Source organism: Prionailurus bengalensis, chromosome C1 (genome assembly GCF_016509475.1).
Source record: "Prionailurus bengalensis isolate Pbe53 chromosome C1, Fcat_Pben_1.1_paternal_pri, whole genome shotgun sequence".
In the NCBI taxonomy this organism is placed as follows: Eukaryota; Metazoa; Chordata; class Mammalia; order Carnivora; family Felidae; genus Prionailurus; species Prionailurus bengalensis.
Genome location: NC_057345.1, coordinates 35,276,580 through 35,295,199, shown reverse-complemented (window position 1 = coordinate 35,295,199; position 18,620 = coordinate 35,276,580). Strand labels below are relative to the sequence as shown.

Genomic DNA, 18,620 nt, shown 5'->3' with positions numbered 1-18,620 from the left:
TGGCTCACCTGGGCCCTGGAAAGAGAACATAACTCTTCTGGCCATGAGTAGGTTTCCAAACCTTGTTCATCCAGGAAGGTTCTTACAGAAAAAGGGGAAGGAAGGCCAGATGTCTTTCAGGTTAAAAATGAAAAAAAAAAAAAAAAAAAAAAAAAAGAAAAGAAAAGAAAAGAAAGATAAAGAAAAGAAAGGAAAAGAAAAGAAAAGCCTGCTTGGGCTCAAGGACTCCCCAGCTCTATCAAGATGAATCAGATACAATCCTGTCCTTGGGTGCCTGGGTGCCTCAGTCAGTTAAGTGTCTGACTCTTGATTTTGGCTCAGGTGACGATATCACTGATTATGAGATTGAGCCCCGGGTTGGGCTCTGAGCTGACAGCGCAGAGCCTGCTTGGGATTCTCTCTCTCCCTCTCTCTCTGCCCCTCTCCCTGCTTGCACTCTCTCTCTCTCTCAAAATATATAAACTAAAAAAAAAAAAAAAAAAAAAAAAAAGGTACAATCTTGTCCTCAAGGGCCACACAGGCTGGAAGGAGATGACCCCTGCGGACAGGTCACACAGCCCAGTGTGATTTGCTGCTGAGAGAGGAAACCTAGAGTGCGTTGGGGAGTGATCTGGGGAAGATCATGGACAGCTTCCCTGAGGATGCTCTGAGCTGGACCTTGCAGAAGCAGTGAAAAGGAGCTAGACCAGAGGCTGATGATGGGAGCAGAGATGGGGTCATCTCAAAAGGCCTTGTATATCCAGTTTAAAAGCCAGGACCTGGCACTGTTTGGCTTGGGGACAGGCTGGCAGGGCTTCAGGTGAAACGTCTCTGCCTCTTCATCTCTGAAGGATTGCCTGGTTCTGGGACACAACAGAGGATTAATAGGTAGAAACCAAAGAGAACAGATTTGGCTTTTCATGGTAATAGCAGCCCAGGCTGAATGCCTGCAGTGCTCCAGGCTCTGGATATTGTTTTTTTGAATAATCCCAATTGCCCTATGTGGAAGGTGTTATTGATCTTGTTTTATAGAGGAGGAAACAGAAGTTCAGAGAGATTAGGTAACTCTTACAAGGCTACAGAGAACTAGAATTCAAACCCAGGTTTGTCTGACCCCTAAGCTTGTGCTCCTAATCACCTCTCCATGTTCCTCTCTTTCAGAAATGCTTGTAAGAATCAGCTCACAATGTGGGGGAAGGAGCTTCTCAATACAGGTCAGAGTGGGACCACCACTCCTGGGTTTTTGTGGATGACCTCACCACTGGGTGGGTAATTGAGCTGGTGCCTCAAATATTATTTCCTTTGTTTAACAGATGAAGAAATTGAGGCCTAGAAGTACAAATGGCCACTCAGGGGGCGCCTGGGTGGCTCAGTCGGTTAAGCAGCCGACTTCAGCTCAGGTCATGATCTCGCGGTCTGTGAGTTCGAGCCCCGAGTCGGGCTCTGTGCTGACAGCTCAGAGCCTGGAGCCTGTTTCAGATTCTGTGTCTCCCTCTCTCTGACCCTTCCCCGTTCATGCTCTGTCTCTCTCTGTCTCAAAAATAGATAAACGTTAAACAAAACAAAACAAAACAAAACAAAAAAAACAAATGGCCACTCAGGATGCTAGGCACCCTTAGGAGTCAAGATGCTGGACACAGGGCTGAGGGAGGTCTGCATCGCTAGGCGTGAGTCCCAGGCCTGTGGCCTTGTCAACTCTATGGGATAGGGATAGGGGATGGTTAAGCCAAGTCTCAGAGCCTGGACTAGAAGCCTGGCAGTGTGGCCAGTGCACAGGACTATGGTCCTAGGGCTCAAGCCCTTGTTTAGGCCCAAGTAGGCCACTTCCAGCCTTTGAGGTTGTGAAACTGAATACAGGAAAACCATGTAAAATAGAGTCTGGGGGCACCTGAGTGGCTCAGCCAGTTAAGCATCTCTCTCTCTCTCTCTCTTTTTTTTTAATGTTTATTTTGAGAGAGTGTAAGCGGGGCGGTGGCGGGGGGGCAAAGAGAGGGGGACAAAGGATCTGAAATGGACTCTGCACTGACAGCAGTGAGCCTGATGACCTGAGCCAAAGTTGGAAGCTCAACCGACTGAGCCACCCAGGTGCCCCAAGCATCTGACTCTTGATTTCGCTTCAGGTCATGCTCTCACAGTCATGAGATCGAGCTCCAAGCTGGGCTCCGTACTGAGCATAGAGCCTGCTTAAGATTCTCTCTCCCCTTCTTCCCCTGCCCCTCCCCCTTCAAAAATAAAATAAGATAAAATAAAATAAAATAGTCTGTAGGCCAGAAGGAGGGTAGTTCTCACACCCTACCAATTTGTCCTCAATTGCAGACCCCAAAAGGAAGAAGCATACCTTGCATTTTCCAACAACACAGAACCTACGTTACTACCCCTGCAAGAGGGAGAAAGACTTTTTCTTTGAATAGCAACAGCCCAGCCAATGAGAAGATGCCACAACTCAGCCAATGAGAAAAAAATCACCAGCCTCCAGTGGACTTTTGTTCAAAGTAGCCCCTCTCAACATCCTCCTTTTTCTCTATGAAATAACATTCCTTTCCTTTGTTTTCTAGACTTGCCTATGGTTTGCTATAGCTTGCATGCCCTGAATTGAAATTCCTCTATTTTTTTAATAAACCCATTTTGCTGGTAAAATAACTGGATGTTTTATTTTCAAGCTCAACAAAGTCCACCAACTCAGGCTCTGAATCCTGCCTCCAATGCATCCCAGCTATATGACCTTGGGCAAGACATTTACCTCTTGGAGCCTCATCTATAAATGGGGATGAGTCCTGCCTCATGGGGTTGTGATGAGGATTCCACGAGAGGATGATATAGTAGTGCCTTTGGCACAGTGCCTGTCAGTCAGTGCTCTGTGATCAGCAGCTGTTGTAACAATTGATCGTCATGCATCTGTCTTCTCACCTGGAGCGTGGGACAGTAATCCCTGTCATCCTGGTTCCAAGGACATGGTGTTATTTGTGTGTGCTGTGGGGTCAGTGCAGATGGCATTTCTGCCACCCAAAGGCCAGCCCAGCCCTGCAGGAGTAGGGGGACAAATCTAGTTCCCAGGACCAGGAGAAGCTGGGTGACAGCCTCAATCCATCAATGATAACCACAGTCCAGTTAAGCTTTATGGGCCTGGCAGATATTTAAGTGTGTTTCATGTGGGGGCTAGCCCAGTTCTCCTTCCTCAACACATGCTGCTGCTCAGAGCAGGTAGGCAGGTGTGGAGTGGGGGGTGACAGTACCTTGGGCCTCGGGAGACCAGCTATCAACAAGACCCCAAGGGATAGTTGTGGGTCTAGGCTAGAGTTGGATCTCCTGTCCTTAGCAGTTTATGATCTGGTTACTTTTAGCCCTGCAAGTGGAAGAGGATCCCAGGGAAGCCTCTTGCAGGAGAGGTTATAGATCTCAGCTCCCCTAGGCCCATGCCATCCTGGCTTGACCCACGTACACTGAGTTCTGGAGGGGATGGGGATGTGCTCTGTCTGCTCTGCAGCTTCCTCCCCCATGACTACTGACACAGGGTGAAGGCTGGATGTATGTGACCAGAATTGAAGGGAGGTTGCCCGGGGAACTAAGCTTGGTGATAAGAAGGAAAGCTAAGGAGAAGGTTTGCTGGGAAAGAGGGACACTCTGGGGGCAGCTCTTGTGACCTCCTGCTCAGGCCCCCAGCACCATGACGGTTTCATACACCCTCAAAGTGGCGGAGGCTCGCTTCGGAGGCTTCTCTGGCTTGCTTCTCCGTTGGAGGGGAAGCATCTACAAGCTCCTCTACAAAGAGTTCCTCCTCTTCATCGCCCTGTATGCTCTGCTCAGCATCACTTACCGGTGAGGATGAGGTCTCAGAGCTGGCCTGTGGGGGACAGGGCTGCCCACTTCCCTCTAACCCAGGCTTACAACTGACCTTACCCAGGTTGCTGCTGACCCAGGAGCAGAGGCATGTATATGCTCAGGTGGCCCAATACTGTAATCGTTCGGCAGATCTCATCCCCTTATCCTTTGTACTGGGTAAGGCTCCCTCTAGTTCTCCCTGGTATCCTTCCTACCATCTTCCCTGACCTTTGGGTTGAGTTGATAGCGCTGAGAGTCAGAATTACCCCAACAGCACAGCCTAGAGGTTAACCAGAGCAGGCTCAGCAGACATGGGAGTTGTATCCTGGGTCCAGGATTTCCAGAGGGCTAGACCCTGCCTATCACTTGCTGGACCCTCACTCCACAAACAAGGGACAAAACACCTGCTGGCTTCAAACCCCCGCTCTGGGGGGAGGGGAGCTGCAGAGAGGTGACATCCCCTTCCCACCTTCATGGGAAGAGGGGCTCAGAGTTAACTACTACTAGTGGCCTTGAGCCACCACTTCTCTACCAGAGGTTTGCACTCCTCCATCCTCCGGGCCTGGCTTAGCAAGGAAGAGGCTTTAGGAAGAGGCACTTCCCCTGACATCAAGGCAAGACACTGGAGCCAGATGTGTCCTTCCCCCTGCTTCAGTTCAACCTAGCCTGAACCAGGCGCTCCAGCTGGGGGGCAGGGCACGCTAACTGCCAGACGCTCCCTCTTCCCTTCCTGTCCCCACTTGTGGGGCGGCTGACCAGGTTTCTACGTGACCCTGGTGGTGAACCGCTGGTGGGCCCAGTATACAAGCATCCCGCTGCCAGACCAGCTGATGTGCGTCATCTCGGCCAGCGTGCACGGCGTAGACCAGCATGGCCGCCTGCTGCGCCGTACCCTCATCCGCTATGCCAACCTGGCGTCTGTGCTGGTGCTGCGCTCAGTCAGCACCCGCGTGCTCAAGCGTTTCCCCACTATGGAGCACGTGGTGGATGCAGGTGCGGACAGGGGCCCCTGGGGCTCGGCCGGGCTGATGCAGGTGCCACGCTGGGGAGCCCTGGCACAGCCCACCAGAGCCCGACGGTGGGCCTCCTAGGAGGAGAGGTCTGACCCCCAAGGGGCAAGTCCTAGGCACAGGGGCTGAGTCTGCGCCCCACTCACTTTATCCCCTCAGGTTTCATGTCCCAGGAAGAGAGGAAAAAGTTTGAGAGCCTGAAATCTGACTTCAACAAGTACTGGATCCCATGTGTCTGGTTTACTAACCTGGCGGCCCAGGCCCGGAGGGATGGGAGAATCCGTGATGACATTGCTCTCTGCCTGCTCCTCGAAGTGAGTCTGCTCAGACCAGGCCCATTTATCCTCCTCCTCCTAGCTTTGCAAACCAGAACAATAATTTTAGTAATGAGCACTTAGGTGGTGCCAACTTTGTACTGCACACTGTTGGAAGCACTGTACGTACATTAGCTCATTAGCCATCACAACAACCCTTGAGACATTATCGGCATCCCTTTTTCACAGGTGAGAAAACTGAGGCAGAACGGAAAAGAAACTTGCCGAAATCACACAGATAGTTAGTGGAGCTGGGACTCATACATTCTGGGTCCATGCTTGGAACTACATTGCTAAACTGCTTCCCACCACAAGCACTCCCACATTGGTAACACCTCCAACAGCCAACTGGGCCTCTAGGCCTGGTTTGTGTTGGGCTCCCAGTTCTTTCCCCATTCTTCCTTCCTCGCCTCCACTGACTTCCTCTTCTTGCTCTTCCACCAGGAGCTGAACAAGTACCGGGCCAAGTGCAGCATGCTATTCCACTATGACTGGATCAGCATACCTCTCGTCTACACCCAAGTAACTGCCTCTCACCTCCCCAGTCCCAGTGCCTACTGCATGTCCTGTGCTGTGTGTGACACTGAGAACTAGAGATGGCACCTGCCCTGGGGCAGTTCAGTCCAGTGAGACACTGAACAACTAAGGGCTCATCCTCAAAGCATCCCCGGACCCCCACTAATAGGACCCCATCCCCTCTGATGCTGCCACACCTTGCTACACATTTAGTTCCTTGTCAGAGTCCCTCACTGGCCCTCAGGGGCGGGGAGGGCATTTTTCCCGGTCTTACTCGGCCCGGTTTCCTTCTCCAGGTGGTGACCATAGCCGTATACTCCTACTTTGCCCTCTCCCTGGTCGGCCGCCAGTTTGTGGAGCCAGAGGCAGGGCCTGCCAAACCTCGGGAGCCATTAGAGCCAGGCCAGGAGCCAGCGTCTACTCTGGGGGACCTGGACATGTATGTGCCTCTCACCACTCTGCTGCAGTTCTTCTTCTATGCTGGCTGGCTCAAGGTGGGCACATAGCAGCTTGTTCTGTAGACATGTGGGTCCACCTCAACTTTGGGGATGGAGAATGGGGCTCTGAGCCCTGAAAACACTGTCTTACAACCTGCAGGTGGCCGAACAGATTATCAACCCCTTTGGGGAGGATGATGATGACTTTGAGACTAACCAGCTCATAGACCGCAACTTACAGGTGCGCCCGGTCCCGGGGCAACTCCCTGTGCTCCCCTCCTTGCCAGCTCTCCGCCTAAGTGTGGAGAGGACAGGAGGATCCTTATGACTTGCTGCCTGCCTCAGGTGTCCCTGCTCTCCGTAGACGACATGTACCAGAACCTGCCTCCCGCCGAGAAGGACCTGTACTGGGACGAAGACTCAGCGCAGCCGCCTTACACGGTGGCCACGGCAGCAGAGGCTCTGCGGCCTTCCTTCCTGGGCTCCACCTTCAACCTTCGGTGAGTGACCCAAGCTGGTGGAGGCAGGGGTTGACCTGGCACTCTGGGGCGCCAATGGATCCGTCCTTCCTGTTCCCCGCCCTCTCGGGAGAGTCAGTCCCAGGGCGGCTCGGCGCCAAGATCGCTCAGACCTCCCTCCCGTCCGCAGCGTGAGCGACGACCCCGAGCAGAACGTGCAGGTGGACACGTCCCCAGGGTCCGCTAGGCCGCTCCCGGCCGCGCAGACCCCGTTGCTCGGCCACTTGTTTGCCGCAGGAGCACCCTCGCCCGCGATCAGCCTCCGGACCTTTGGCCGCTTACGCGGAGCTCCCCGGACCCCTCATCTACTGCGCTTGCGAGCGGAGGAGGGCGGCGACCCCGAGGCCGCGGACCGCATTGAGGAGGCGTCGGTGGGGTCAGGGGACGAGGCCGGGGAGCCCTGAGAAAAGGCTGCCGGGGCCGGGCCCTCTTGCCTGCCTCCCCCAAGCCTGCCTCTGCTCGCTTTCCGCCCCCCGCTGCCCTCCAGACGGCGCTGGTCCTGCCCTCGGACGCCATAAGAACACTTGCTGTGTGCCCTGAGCCAGAGCGTTTAGGGACGGATCTTGAAAGAGAAAGATGGCGGGGCCAGTGTCAGGGCTGGGAATGCGTCCACTTTGGCGGGAGAAGGTAGGATGGCTTGCTTGGGGACGGTGTAGCTAGAAGGATACACGTGCGAGGCCTAGAGGACAAGAACCCAGGTGCACTGTTAATTTCCCGGGGAGCTGGGCCTGTTCTCAAACCTGAGGGAGCATCAGCGTCACTGACGGGCCTGTTCGGAACAGTTATGGGTGCCCCTTCCAGCATTTCTAATTCATTAGATCTGGGACGGAACCCAAGAAGCTGCATTTCTAGTAAATTCCCAGGTGCTGTTGCTGCTGCTGGTCCAAACATTACAATTTGTGTGAGACATAAAAAGATATTGAGGGTATACCTTATCTTGATAATCTTACTCTGAAGAGGGATCAAAGTGTGTGTGCTGGGGGACTTTTGCTTTTCATATAATATTCTTTGTTTTTGTTTACAATGAGAATATAATCATTACTTGTGCAGTTATGGTTGCTTAAAACTAAATTGGCCTGCTGTGCAGTGGGATAGTGAGATAAAGATGATATGGAAGGGCTTGGGAATCTGTACTGGAGGCTGATTGAACTTATATGTGAAGGCAGTCTTTTTTTTTTTTTTTTAAACGTTTATTTATTTTTTGAGACAGAGAGAGACAAAGCATGAATGGGGGAGGGTCAGAGAGAGAGGGAGACACAGAATCCGAAACAGGCTCCAGGCTCCGAGCTGTCAGCACAGAGCCCGACGCGGGGCTCGAACCCACGGACCGTGAGATCATGACCTGAGCCAAAGTCGGCTGCTTAACCGACTGAGCCACCCAGGCGCCCCTGAAGGCAGTCTTACACCACCCAGCCTAGACCTTGGGCATTTGAACTTCTGAGTACCACATCCTTCTCTGTACCCACCAACCAACAGAAGGGACGATGTAAGGGGTGAAGCTGGGGTTCATCTCTGTGGTGGGCCTACAGTGCTGGGGGGAAACCAGACTCAGACAACACTAGATGGAGTTGCCTGAACTGAGCTCCTCTAAGATTCCTGGCCTATAAATTCAGCCTCCATTAAAGAACTTGGTGAATGCTAAAACTGAATCTTAAGATCAAAGAATTACAGAGGAGGGCAGAAACAAGAGTATAGAGGTTGAGTGCATGCTCTGGCATTGTAGACTGACTAGATAATGCTGGTTTTGCTACTTTTGTACTGCTGGGTGACCATAGGTTACTGGATACCTAAGCATAGGTCTCCAAATGTATGGAGACAATAGCACCACCAGGACAGCCATTCACCCGTAAGGTATTTAAGTTTTTTTCACAGGGTTAATAGGAAGTAGCCTTGCTCAGAGCAAGAATGGTCATCTGAAGGCTGTGGACATGAATACCGCCTGGATCCAAGACTTTTTAAAAAAGATTCTATTCATAAATTATAAGTAGAAGGGGAAGTATAGTTTTTTGGAACTCAAATTAGGAAATAAAGGCAAAGTGTTTAGTGTGACTTTGCTGACCCATACCAATTCCTGACTCATACCTCTCTGTCAAGAATAGCTAAAATTAAGGTGTTGCATGAAAATAATCACTGGATGGAAAGGTGGGGCACAGGCCTCCCCAGAGCAACGGTAAGGTTTCAGAAGGTTGGGTTGATCTGTGTCCTGAAGTTTTTGTACTCAAAAGTGGTGGCTGTCATCTTTCCCTATTGTCTCTTCACAGAAGTCTGCAATTTTGCCAAGCTAATGAACCAGTTGGGCGTTCACTTCTTTAACTCTTAAAAGTTAGATACTTAAACTTTCCATCAACTTCAACTTCGATAAAATCTTGTTTTTTAAAAAATTAATTTAGGGGCGCCTGAGTGGCTCAGTCGATTGAGTCCGACTTCGGCTCAGGTTATGATCTCACGGTTCATGAGTTTGAGCCCTACATCGGGCTCTGGGCTGACAGCTCAGAGCCTGGAGCCTGCTTCGGATTCTGTGTCTCCCTGTCTGCCCCTCCGCTGCTTGCATTAGGGTCTCTCGCATGGTCTCAAAAATAAACATTAAAAAAATTTTTAATAAAAAATTAATTTAGCACACTGGAGTGCTTGCTATGTTGCCCTGTACTTCCAGGTACTGGAGACAGAGCAGGCTACAAACATATCTGTTCCCCGGAATTATATTCTAGTAGGACAAGACAAAATGAGCAAAATTTATGCCCAACTAAGGGATAAGGAGAAAAAGGAGGAAAAGTTACAGCATTGAAGGGACTAACTTAAAAAACGGTGATCAGGGGCGCCTGGGTGGCTCAATCAGTTGAGCGGCCAACTTCGGCTCAGGTCATGATCTCGTGGTCCGTGAGTTCGAGCCCTGCGTCGGGCTCTGTGCTGACAGCTTGGAGTCTGGAGCCTGCTTCAGATTCTGTGTCTCCCTCTCTCTGACCCTCCCCCGTTCATGCTCTGTCTCAAAAATAAATAAACGTTTAAAAAAAAAAAAATGTGATCAGAGAGGGCAAAAACGAGGGTCTAAGTAAGACCTGGAGAGTGAGCCATGTGGGTATTTGAAAGAAATTGTTTCCAACAAAAGAATAGCAAATGAACATACATTATTTACTCAGTAAGGCCAGGATCATAGGCACTATAGAAAAAGGGAGCAGGTCATGTAGAGTTCCATAGTGTTTGGTTAGGCTTTTGAGATGGTAAGTTGTCCTGTCAAAAACCTGATATATTTTTTTTAAGTTTGAGAGGGGGTGCCTGGGTGGCTCAGTTGGTTCAGCATCCTACTCTTAATTTTGGCTCTGGTCAAGATCTCAAGATTCGTTGAGTTTGAGCCCTATGTCGTCAGGCTCCGAGCTAACAGCACAGAGCCTGCTTGGAGGCTCTCTCCCTTCCTCTCTGCTCCTTTACTGCTCACAGTCTTTCTTAAAAGAAATAAAAAGTTCAGACTGCATGTGCGAGGGATGAGCAGAATGAGAATCCTATGCTAGCTCTACGCAGAGCCCTACATAGGTCTTGATCTCATGAACTGACTGAACCACCCAGGTGGCTCCCAAAAACTGATTTTTTTTTTAAAGCTTATTTTGAGAGACAGAGAGAGCATGAGTGGGGGAGGGGCAGAGAGAATCCCAAGCAGGGTCTGCACTGCCAGCACAGACCCCAGTGCAGGACTTGAACCCATGAAGCTCCAAGATCATGACCTGAGCTGAAACCAAGAGTCAGGACCCTTAACTGACTGAACCACCCAAATGCCCCAAAAACCTGATCTTAAAACTGATCAACAGGGGCGCCTGGGTGGCTCAGTCCGTTGAGCATCCAACTTCGGCTCAGGTCACGATTTCACGGCTCAGGAGTTCGAGCCCCGCATCGGGCTCTGCACTGAAAGGATAGCTCAGAGCCTGGAGTCTGCTTCAGATTCTGTGTCTCCCTCTCTCAGCCCCTCCCCTGCTCGCACTCTCTCTCTCTTAAAAGTAAATAAACCTTAAAAAATTAAAAAAAAAAAAAAAAAAAAAAAACCTTACCAACATTGCTAGGATTGTGTTGGGGACAACAGAAGCATTGAGTGCTACTTATAAAAAAGTGACTGGAAGGTGGATGGTTTTAAAGGTTGAAGCAATTGGGGCGCCTGGGTGGCGCAGTCGATTAAGCATCCGACTTCAGCCAGGTCACGATGTCGCGGTCCGTGAGTTCGAGCCCCGCGTCGGGCTCTGGGCTGATGGCTCAGAGCCTGGAGCCTGTTTCCGATTCTGTGTCTCCCTCTCTCTCTGCCCCTCCCCCGTTCATGCTTTCTCTCTGTCCCAAAAATAAATAAACGTTGAAAAAAAAAATTTAAAAAAAAAATAAATAAATAAAAATAAATGTTGAAGCAATTAAGACCTGGGATTATTAGATGTTAGCATATAAGGGTCAGAATGACCCAAGATTTTGATTTAAGCAGCTGTATAAAGACAACTGTTTGCTATAATCAAATAGCTGAGAAACTATTTGAAAAGGAAGAGCTGAAGAATGTTATCCATTTTTAACATGTTCACCTTTGAGAGTCCAATTATGATATACAAATGCAGGTGCTAAGTAGGTTTGGGTTAAAGTTAGAAAAATGCATCATATGGGGCACCTGGGTGGCTTGAGCCAGTTGAGTGCCCAACTCTTGATATAGGCTCAGGTGATCTTGGTGGTCATGAGATGGAGCCCTGAGTCAGGTCCGCACTGAGCATGGAGCCTGCCTGGGATTCTCTCTGCCCCTCCTCTGCTCTCAAAATAAACATTAAAAAAAAAAAAAAATGCATCATAAACCACATTCAATACCTACAACAGACAATGTACAGCCAAGCTGGAGACAAAGAACTGAACTTTGCAGATTTAGCAATGCGGAAACCACTGGTTATCTTGCACACTTTAGTAAGAGGGGAAGGGGGATTAGGTTTCAAAAGAAAATTAATTTCAGAAAGACATTAAAAAACTGAAAGATACAGATACATAAGTGTGCTCAACTTCCTCAACAATGTACAAAAGAAATTTGGAATACAATTTCCAGGTTTATAGGCTATTCACAAACCCAGGCTGAAAACCTCCAAGCTAAAACCTTAAGACCAAGGTGCACATAGGGAAAGGGTACAGGACCTCTAAAAGAGCCAAATTTACAGAGGCAGCATGGTTTCAGGTACCAGTCATGGTCAACACAGTAATATTGGGGGCCCAGTGCTGAGATACCTCCCTTATACTGTTTCTGCTTGGCCTGCATGCCACATCCCTGTTCCCACTAAACGCTAGCCTTTGGGGGGTGAGAAATGCTCCCCGTTACCGACATAGCCCACGCCTAAGGTTGGCCTTCAGGCAGAGTGAGCTGGGGCACTCTACGGTTTCCCAAGCAATCAGATATTCACACATGAATACAGGGCAGAATAAACACCTTTTATTACATGACCGAAGATAGGAAGGAGGAAGATTTATTTGCCTTTCCGGGCTTTGATTTTCCTCAGATAGAACTCTAGCTCCTTGCCCTCCAGTACATAGCCATCTGCTCGGCCACACTGGCCTGGTCTTGAAGCGATGCATGCTGCAAGAGAGTATGCATTCATTAGCAAAATGACAATGTGGCCCTATCCAAACCTCGGTATTGCCTTAGAAGTCCATGTTGGTTTAGGTATCCTGGGGGGGTGGTGGTGGTGGTGGTGGTGGTGGTGGTGAGGGCAAGCTTGAAGCCCACTGTCTCCTCAGATAAGACTTCATCGTCACTTAAAAGTCAGTAGCAGAACTGGACAAAGTTTTCATCACTGAGACAGCCCCCTCAGCCCACACATGCATGGACTTCTCAAAATACTTCTGGGAGTTAGAGGCAGAGGGCAAACTTAGGCCTATGGACTCCTGCCCACTATTTCCCATTTGAGCTTCATACTAATGGGATGACCACACGTTCTGAGTTTTGCTTGTATTCTGTTATCATTTAACTCTCCTGGTGAAGCCTCTACCACAAGGCTGGCCAGTAAAAAGAACAAAAGAGGCAAGAATAAAATGCAGAGGATATACAGTTATCCAGACACCCCCGCCCCCGAGGCAACAGCTATCTCACCAAGAAGTTTGCCCTGCTGGAACTGCTCCTCCAGAAGACTGCTGATTTTGGCATTCTTTTTCCTCTCATCATATTTCTTCTGAATTTTCTTTGATCGTTTTTTGTTTAAAATCTCTTCCTCCTCGGGAGTCTAAATAAAGGAGACAGATGACTTAGCTGGAGCTCCCCAAGCACTGGCTCAGGGAAGGAATGTCCTCACAGCTTTGGGCCCAGTACATCCCAATCCCTGCTGCCTTCCTCAGCACTAAAAGCTTTCATCTCTTTCCCTTCAGCAGCAGAACTGGACGCAGTTTTCATCATAAGAAGGCTGCAATGAGGCTGGCCTCCCCCGCCCAACAGGGAAGTTGGCACCCCAAAAACGCACCAGCTTGGCCCCCTTCTTGCGGCCCAGGGGCAGTGCATAGTGGGACTCGTACCACTGCCGGTACGGTGTGCTGTCAATGAGCACGATACAGTTCTTCACCAAGGTCTTGGTGCGGACCAGTTCGTTGTTGGATGCATTGTAGACAACATCAATAATCCTTGTTTTGCGCGTACAACCTGCTCACAGGAGAAATTCAGAATCAAGTCCTGTAAACTGGCTTTGTTGTTCCCTGCACATCCTACCCCATAGTGCCTAAGGAAAAGGGAACTCTAAGCCGTTACCCAGCCACAGGGTGTCAGCTCATCTTCCACAAAGCCACCTTTCCAGAGATGGCTGGCAACCACACATAAATAAGGTCTAGATTCAGCCCCAATCCCTGAGGCTATAGGACTTAAGAGACAAAACAGGATAGAGGGAATTCTCCAGCTACCACAACCTTAAGATCTTTCAAACAAAGAGAAACTTCAGTATCTTGATGGAGGCCAAGGACTTCCTGTTAAAAAGTACCTACTGAAGCTTAGGAAATTTTAGGGATTGAGTTCCCACCCACTCCTAGAGGGCCTCACTCACACTCAGAGCCCCAGGAGAAGTTCCCCACGTCCAGCCTCAAGGCACGGTACTTCTTATTGCCTCCCCGAACCCGGACTGTGTGTATACGGCGGGGGCCAATCTGGAAAACACAAGGAGACAGGAACTAGGTTATCCAAGAGAGCAAGACAACAAAGGGAAGGGTACCCAGGCTGGACGGAGGCAACACAGTCAGTGTAACTATGACAAGTCCTAGCACTGGCAAGTGGCACACAGGTGACCAAGACGGCCACAACCACGCCTAAGGATACTTTTTCATCACTCTAGTTACCTCCAAGAGGAAAAACCTAACTCCAAACACTGAAAACTAAGTCTCTATTCAACAAAAATACTAGGTTTCTATCATTTGAGGAGCCCATCCCCTCCAAGTGCCCTTTAAGTCCTAGTACACAGCCATCTGTCTCCATGCAATCTCTTTAGTCTCAACCAACAGGTAAAGGTGATGAGGCCGCCCAGTCCCCTAGACAGATCACAGAGCCCTGCAAAGATTCAACCACCACAAGCAGAGGCCAGACCACGCCGGAGACTAGGGGGACGCGAACGCCCCGCACGCACCTTAGTGTTGGCAGCGGGGCGTCCCAGCTCATACTTCCGCTTCTTGTGGTAGGGCTTTCTCTTGCCCCCGGTCTTGCGGCGCTTGTGCCAGTTGTCCCGAGAGATGCCTACATGCCGGAGCGGGGACGGAAGCTTTAGCCATTGGGCCTCGGGCCGGCACCTCGCAAGCCCCAAACCCCCGCGCCGGACGGGCCGCACGCTCAGCTCTCCAAGGTTGGTTCCCCCACTGCGCACTCGGGAGTTTACAGCGTTATCAAGGTGTCATCATCCACATGCGGCCCAGCCCGGGCTCCTTCCCATGGCAGCCATGTTGGTATGCCTGCAACCCCAAGCTCCTACAGCCCCTGGAGGGGGCCTCGGCGGCCAGAACCCGAGCACCACCCTCCTCGTGGCTGCTCCGTGCTAGGGGTCGGGGCGCCCGCACTCCTGACTTGACTGCGAGGCAGGATGGCGCCGGATCGAGCTCGTCCCCCTTCCCGGGCCCCGAAGCAGAGCGACACTCACCCATCACTCTCGGCGCTGGCTGAGAAAGGGAAAACGCAAAGCCTCACGGTCCGGTTTGTAAAACGCAGTCCCGCCCCTTTAACGTGGTTTCTGCGCGCCGCTGTGAGGATCCCGGAGTCTGAGTGCGACGTCACTGACGTTTCTGCGACAGTACCGCGGACCTCCCGCTGCGAGAGGGGCCTCTGCGCTCCTAACTCGTGGACAGCGCTGGACCCGCGTTTGCTGCCGCTCGCTAGAGGTTGAGGACTTTAGGGTACATCCGAGGTGGAGTCACCTGGCTTTACGCTTTGAAAAGACTCGTTTTAGAAGCTGGGCGCAGCTGCGATGGGAAAAGGTGGAAGGCAGCAGGGAGGGAAACGAGTGGTGGACTTAGGTTTGATTCTGAAGGGTTTGGTGATACATTGGACTTGGGGGGAGGGGGTTAGGGAAAGGGGTGTGTGTCGAGGATTACTAATTCCTCACTTGATGAGCTGGATGAAAATCGGTGCCTTTTACTGAGATGGGGTAAACTAAGGTAGGAGCGGTTCTGGTCATGTTCATTTTGGTGACCTCTAAGTGGGAATGACGGGCAGCTGGATGTTCTTGTCTTGGTCATCCTTATGGAAGAAATTTGGACAGAAGATGTTACTTTGGGAATCATTACTATGCAAATGTAATTAAAGTTTCCAGAATGAATGGCATCTAGGGAGAGAGCATAAAGCACACTTTTCTTGTAAAATGTACTAAATAAATACTTTAGGCTTGTGAGATACAGAGTCTGTGTCACAACTACTCGACTTCACTAGTGTGGTGTGAGAGTAATCCTAGACAATAGTAAACAAATGTGTGTGGCAGTGTTCCAAAACTTACGATACTGAGATTCATCTCTCATGAACCATTATGCTTTTGATTTTTTACAAACATTTAAAAACGTAACAACAACTCTTGGCGCACGGGCTCAATCAGCATACTGTGATGTGCCAACCTTTAGCATAAAGAAATACAGGAAAATGTTCTAGGTCCAAGGCTTGAGGAATATGAACATTTAAGGCCAGGTAAAGAAAAACTGGCAGAGGAGACAAGGAGCAGTTAGACTGACAGGAAGAAAGCCAGCATAGTATATCATGGTCTAATGCTACTGTAAAGGGTAGTGAAGGTCTAAAAAGGGATTCTTGGATTTAGTAACTTGAAAACCTTTTTTTTTTATTTTTAATGTTTCATTTTTGAGAGAGAGAAAGAGCGAGCGAGCAAGCAGGTGAAGGGCAGAGAGAAAGGGAGAAACAGAATCCAAAGCAGGTTCCAGGCTCTGAGCTGTCAATACAGAGCCTGATGTGGGGCTTGAACTCACAAACCTCGAGATCATGACCTGAGCCGAAGTTGGACACTTAACTGACTGAGCCACCCAGGCATCCCTCCCCACAGCAATGAAAATTTTAAAAAATAATAAGAGAGGAGACTGGCTGGTGGCTGGAGGGGAAACGGATCAAAGGGCAGTATTTAAAGGAGTAAATTGCCTAAAGGAGTCCTTTACACTCTGCTCCCAATCCTATCACAGCCCTTTGAAGGGATTCTCTCATTGTCTCTGCTCAAAATCTCACCTCCATGTACAAACACACGTGGGAGGACTTTTCTGAGCCTGCTGCTTTCTAAAGTAACAATGCTTGGGGTGCCTGGCTGGTTCAGTCAGTAGAGCATGTGACTCTTGATCTCTGGGTTATGAGTTCAAGCCCCATGTTGGGGGTAGAGCTTACTTTAAAAAAACAACAATCAAGGGGTGCCTCGGTGGCTCAGTCAGGTAAAGGTCCTACCTTTTTTTTTTTTTTAATATTTATTTATTTATTTTGAGAGAGAGCAAGGCTGAATGCGGGAGGGGCAGAGAGAGAGAGAGAGAGAGAGAGAGAGAGAGAGAGAGAGAGAGAATCCCAAGCAGGCTCTGCACTGCCAGCACAGGGCCCAACTTGGGGCCTCTCAGGTCATGAACCCTGAGATCATGACTGGAGCCAAAACCAAGAGTCTGATGCTTAACTGGCTGAGCCACCCACGTGCCCCAAGCACCCTACTTTTGATTTCTGCTCAGGTCGTGATCTCACAGTTTGTGAAGTTGCCCCATATTGGGCTATGTGCTGATGGCACTGGGCCTGCTTGGGATTCTGTCTCTCATTCTCTCTGCCCCTCCCCTGCTTGTGCGTGCTCTCTCTCTCAAAATAAATAAACTTAAAAAGTAAATAAAATAAATGGGAAAAAAACATGGTCACTTCAAAACACACAAAAAAAGCATTTGACAAAATCTAATGCCTTTCATGATAAAAATACTTAAACTAGAAACAGAATTGAACTTCTTCCACGTGAGAAAGACCATCTATAAAAACCCATAGGTAGAATCAAACTTAATGATCAGGAACAAGACAAGGACATTAACTCTCACCACCTTTTTTTTTTTTTTTTTTTTTAATTTCTGGGAGGAGGGCGCAAGTGAGCGAGGAGCAGAGAGAGAGGGAGGGAGAATTCCAGGAGGGGCAGGGAGAGAAATTATTATTACACTATATGTTACCTAACTTAGATTTAAATTAAAATAAAAAATAAAAAAAGGCGGCACCTGGGTGGCTCAGTTGGTTAAGCATCCGACTTCAGCTCAGGTCATGATCTCATGGTTCATGGGTTCGAGCCCTGCATGGGCTCTCTGCTGACAGCTCAGAGCCTGGAGCCTGCTTCAGATTCTGTGTCTCCCTCTCTCTCTGCCCCTCCCCTGTTCACACTGTCTCAAAAATAAATAAATGTAAAAAAATTTTTTTTAATGTGTTAAAAGTGACAGTGCAAAAATGAAGAGAGAAAGTTATAGAGGACTTGATGAATCTTATTTCATGATTTAATTTTTCCAAGTAATCTGTACACCATACATGGGACTTGAACTCAGGACCCTGCGATCAAGAGTCACATACTCTACCAACTGAGCCAGTCAGGCACCCCAACATGGATCTTAAATGCTAAGACCTCATATTGTATGATTCCATTTATATGAAATGTCCAGAATAGCAAGTCCATAGAGAAAGTAGATTAGTGGTTGCCAGGGGCTGGGGGAAGAGGAGATTGGGGGATGACTGCTAATGCGTATTGGGTTTCTTTTTGGGTGAAAATGTTCTTGAATTGGGGCACCTGGGTGGTTCAGTTGGTTAAGCGTCCAACTTTGGCTCAGGTCATGATCTCACGTTTCTGAGTTTGAGCCCTGCATTGGGCTCTTTGCTGTCAGCGTGGAGCCTGCTTCAGATCCTGTCTCCCTCGCTGTCTGTCCCTCCCCCACTTGTGCACATGCTGCGCGCTCTCTCAAAAAGAAACATTAAAAAAAAAAAGAAATAATGTTCTGGAATCAGTGGTGATGGTTGCCCGATTAAATCAATATACCAAAACCATTGAATTCATAGTATGTGAATTTTTTTTATTTATTTATTTATTTATTTATTTATTTATTTATTTTTTACCGTTTATTTATTTTTGAGACAGAGAGAGACAGAGTATGAACAGGGGAGGGGCAGAAAGAGGGAGACACAGAATCTGAAATGGGCTCCAGGCTCTGAGCTGTCAGCACAGAGCCCGACGCGGGGCTCGAACTCACAGACCGCGAGATCATGACCTGAGCCGAAGTCGGACGCTTAACCGACTGAGCCACCCAGGCGCCCCAGTATGTGAATTTTAAAAGGGTGACTTTTATAGTATGTGGATTGTATCTCAATAAAGCTGTTATTAAAAAAAAAAAGCCCTGGTATATTCAAGAAATAAAGGTCAGTGTAGTTGGAGCGGTAGGAGATGCAGTGTATTCATTCATTTAAAAATATGAATTGTGTGCTTACCATATGTTCCAGACGTTATGGATACAGTATTAAATAAAACAAAAATCTTTGTCCTTATGCGCTTAGCTAGCTAGCACTTATTTTATTTTTTAATTTACATCCAAGTT

At 49.1% G+C, this 18,620-nt stretch overlaps 2 protein-coding genes and 4 non-coding genes across 6 annotated transcripts; 1 reads left to right on the top strand and 5 right to left on the bottom strand.

Moving 5' to 3' along the window:
* Nucleotides 1-3,288: 3,288 nt before the first annotated feature.
* Nucleotides 3,289-7,773, top strand: BEST4 (bestrophin 4). Its single transcript, XM_043574761.1, has 9 exons — nt 3,289-3,795; nt 3,881-3,975; nt 4,558-4,791; nt 4,968-5,122; nt 5,567-5,644; nt 5,935-6,132; nt 6,236-6,316; nt 6,421-6,575; nt 6,724-7,773. The coding sequence occupies exons 1-9, from the start codon at nt 3,644-3,646 to the stop codon at nt 6,995-6,997; spliced, it is 1,422 nt and encodes a 473-aa protein (XP_043430696.1). The 5' UTR covers nt 3,289-3,643; the 3' UTR covers nt 6,998-7,773.
* A 4,226-nt stretch (nt 7,774-11,999) lies between these two features.
* On the bottom strand, nt 12,000-14,817 carry RPS8 (ribosomal protein S8). Its single transcript, XM_043574760.1, has 6 exons — nt 14,690-14,817; nt 14,186-14,292; nt 13,613-13,712; nt 13,043-13,218; nt 12,679-12,808; nt 12,000-12,165 (listed from the first exon to the last, which is right to left on the bottom strand). The coding sequence occupies exons 1-6, from the start codon at nt 14,691-14,693 to the stop codon at nt 12,056-12,058; spliced, it is 627 nt and encodes a 208-aa protein (XP_043430695.1). The 5' UTR covers nt 14,694-14,817; the 3' UTR covers nt 12,000-12,055.
* LOC122482344 lies at nt 12,318-12,388 on the bottom strand. Its single transcript, XR_006297131.1, has one exon. It is a non-coding gene; the product is annotated as a small nucleolar RNA SNORD38 (small nucleolar RNA).
* LOC122482345 lies at nt 12,913-12,982 on the bottom strand. Its single transcript, XR_006297132.1, has one exon. It is a non-coding gene; the product is annotated as a small nucleolar RNA SNORD38 (small nucleolar RNA).
* On the bottom strand, nt 13,796-13,899 carry LOC122482347. Its single transcript, XR_006297134.1, has one exon. It is a non-coding gene; the product is annotated as a small nucleolar RNA SNORD46 (small nucleolar RNA).
* On the bottom strand, nt 14,379-14,458 carry LOC122482337. The gene has a single exon (XR_006297124.1). It is a non-coding gene; the product is annotated as a small nucleolar RNA SNORD55/SNORD39 (small nucleolar RNA).
* Nucleotides 14,818-18,620: the final 3,803 nt, after the last annotated feature.

What these genes read in the sequence shown, in the direction of transcription:
- BEST4 (XM_043574761.1), top strand. Translation starts at nt 3,644, where the DNA reads ATGACGGTTTCATACACCCTCAAAGTGGCGGAGGCTCGCTTCGGAGGC. An exon ending in CCCCTTATCCTTTGTACTGG is followed by an intron (nt 3,976 to 4,557) that starts GTAAGGCTCCCT and finishes GCGGCTGACCAG; the next exon opens with GTTTCTACGTGACCCTGGTG. An exon ending in GGAGCACGTGGTGGATGCAG is followed by an intron (nt 4,792 to 4,967) that starts GTGCGGACAGGG and finishes TTATCCCCTCAG; the next exon opens with GTTTCATGTCCCAGGAAGAG.
- RPS8 (XM_043574760.1), bottom strand. An exon ending in GCCCCGCTGCCAACACTAAG is followed by an intron (nt 13,713 to 14,185) that starts GTGCGTGCGGGG and finishes TGTGTTTTCCAG; the next exon opens with ATTGGCCCCCGCCGTATACA. An exon ending in CCAGCAGGGCAAACTTCTTG is followed by an intron (nt 12,166 to 12,678) that starts GTGAGATAGCTG and finishes ACTCTCTTGCAG; the next exon opens with CATGCATCGCTTCAAGACCA.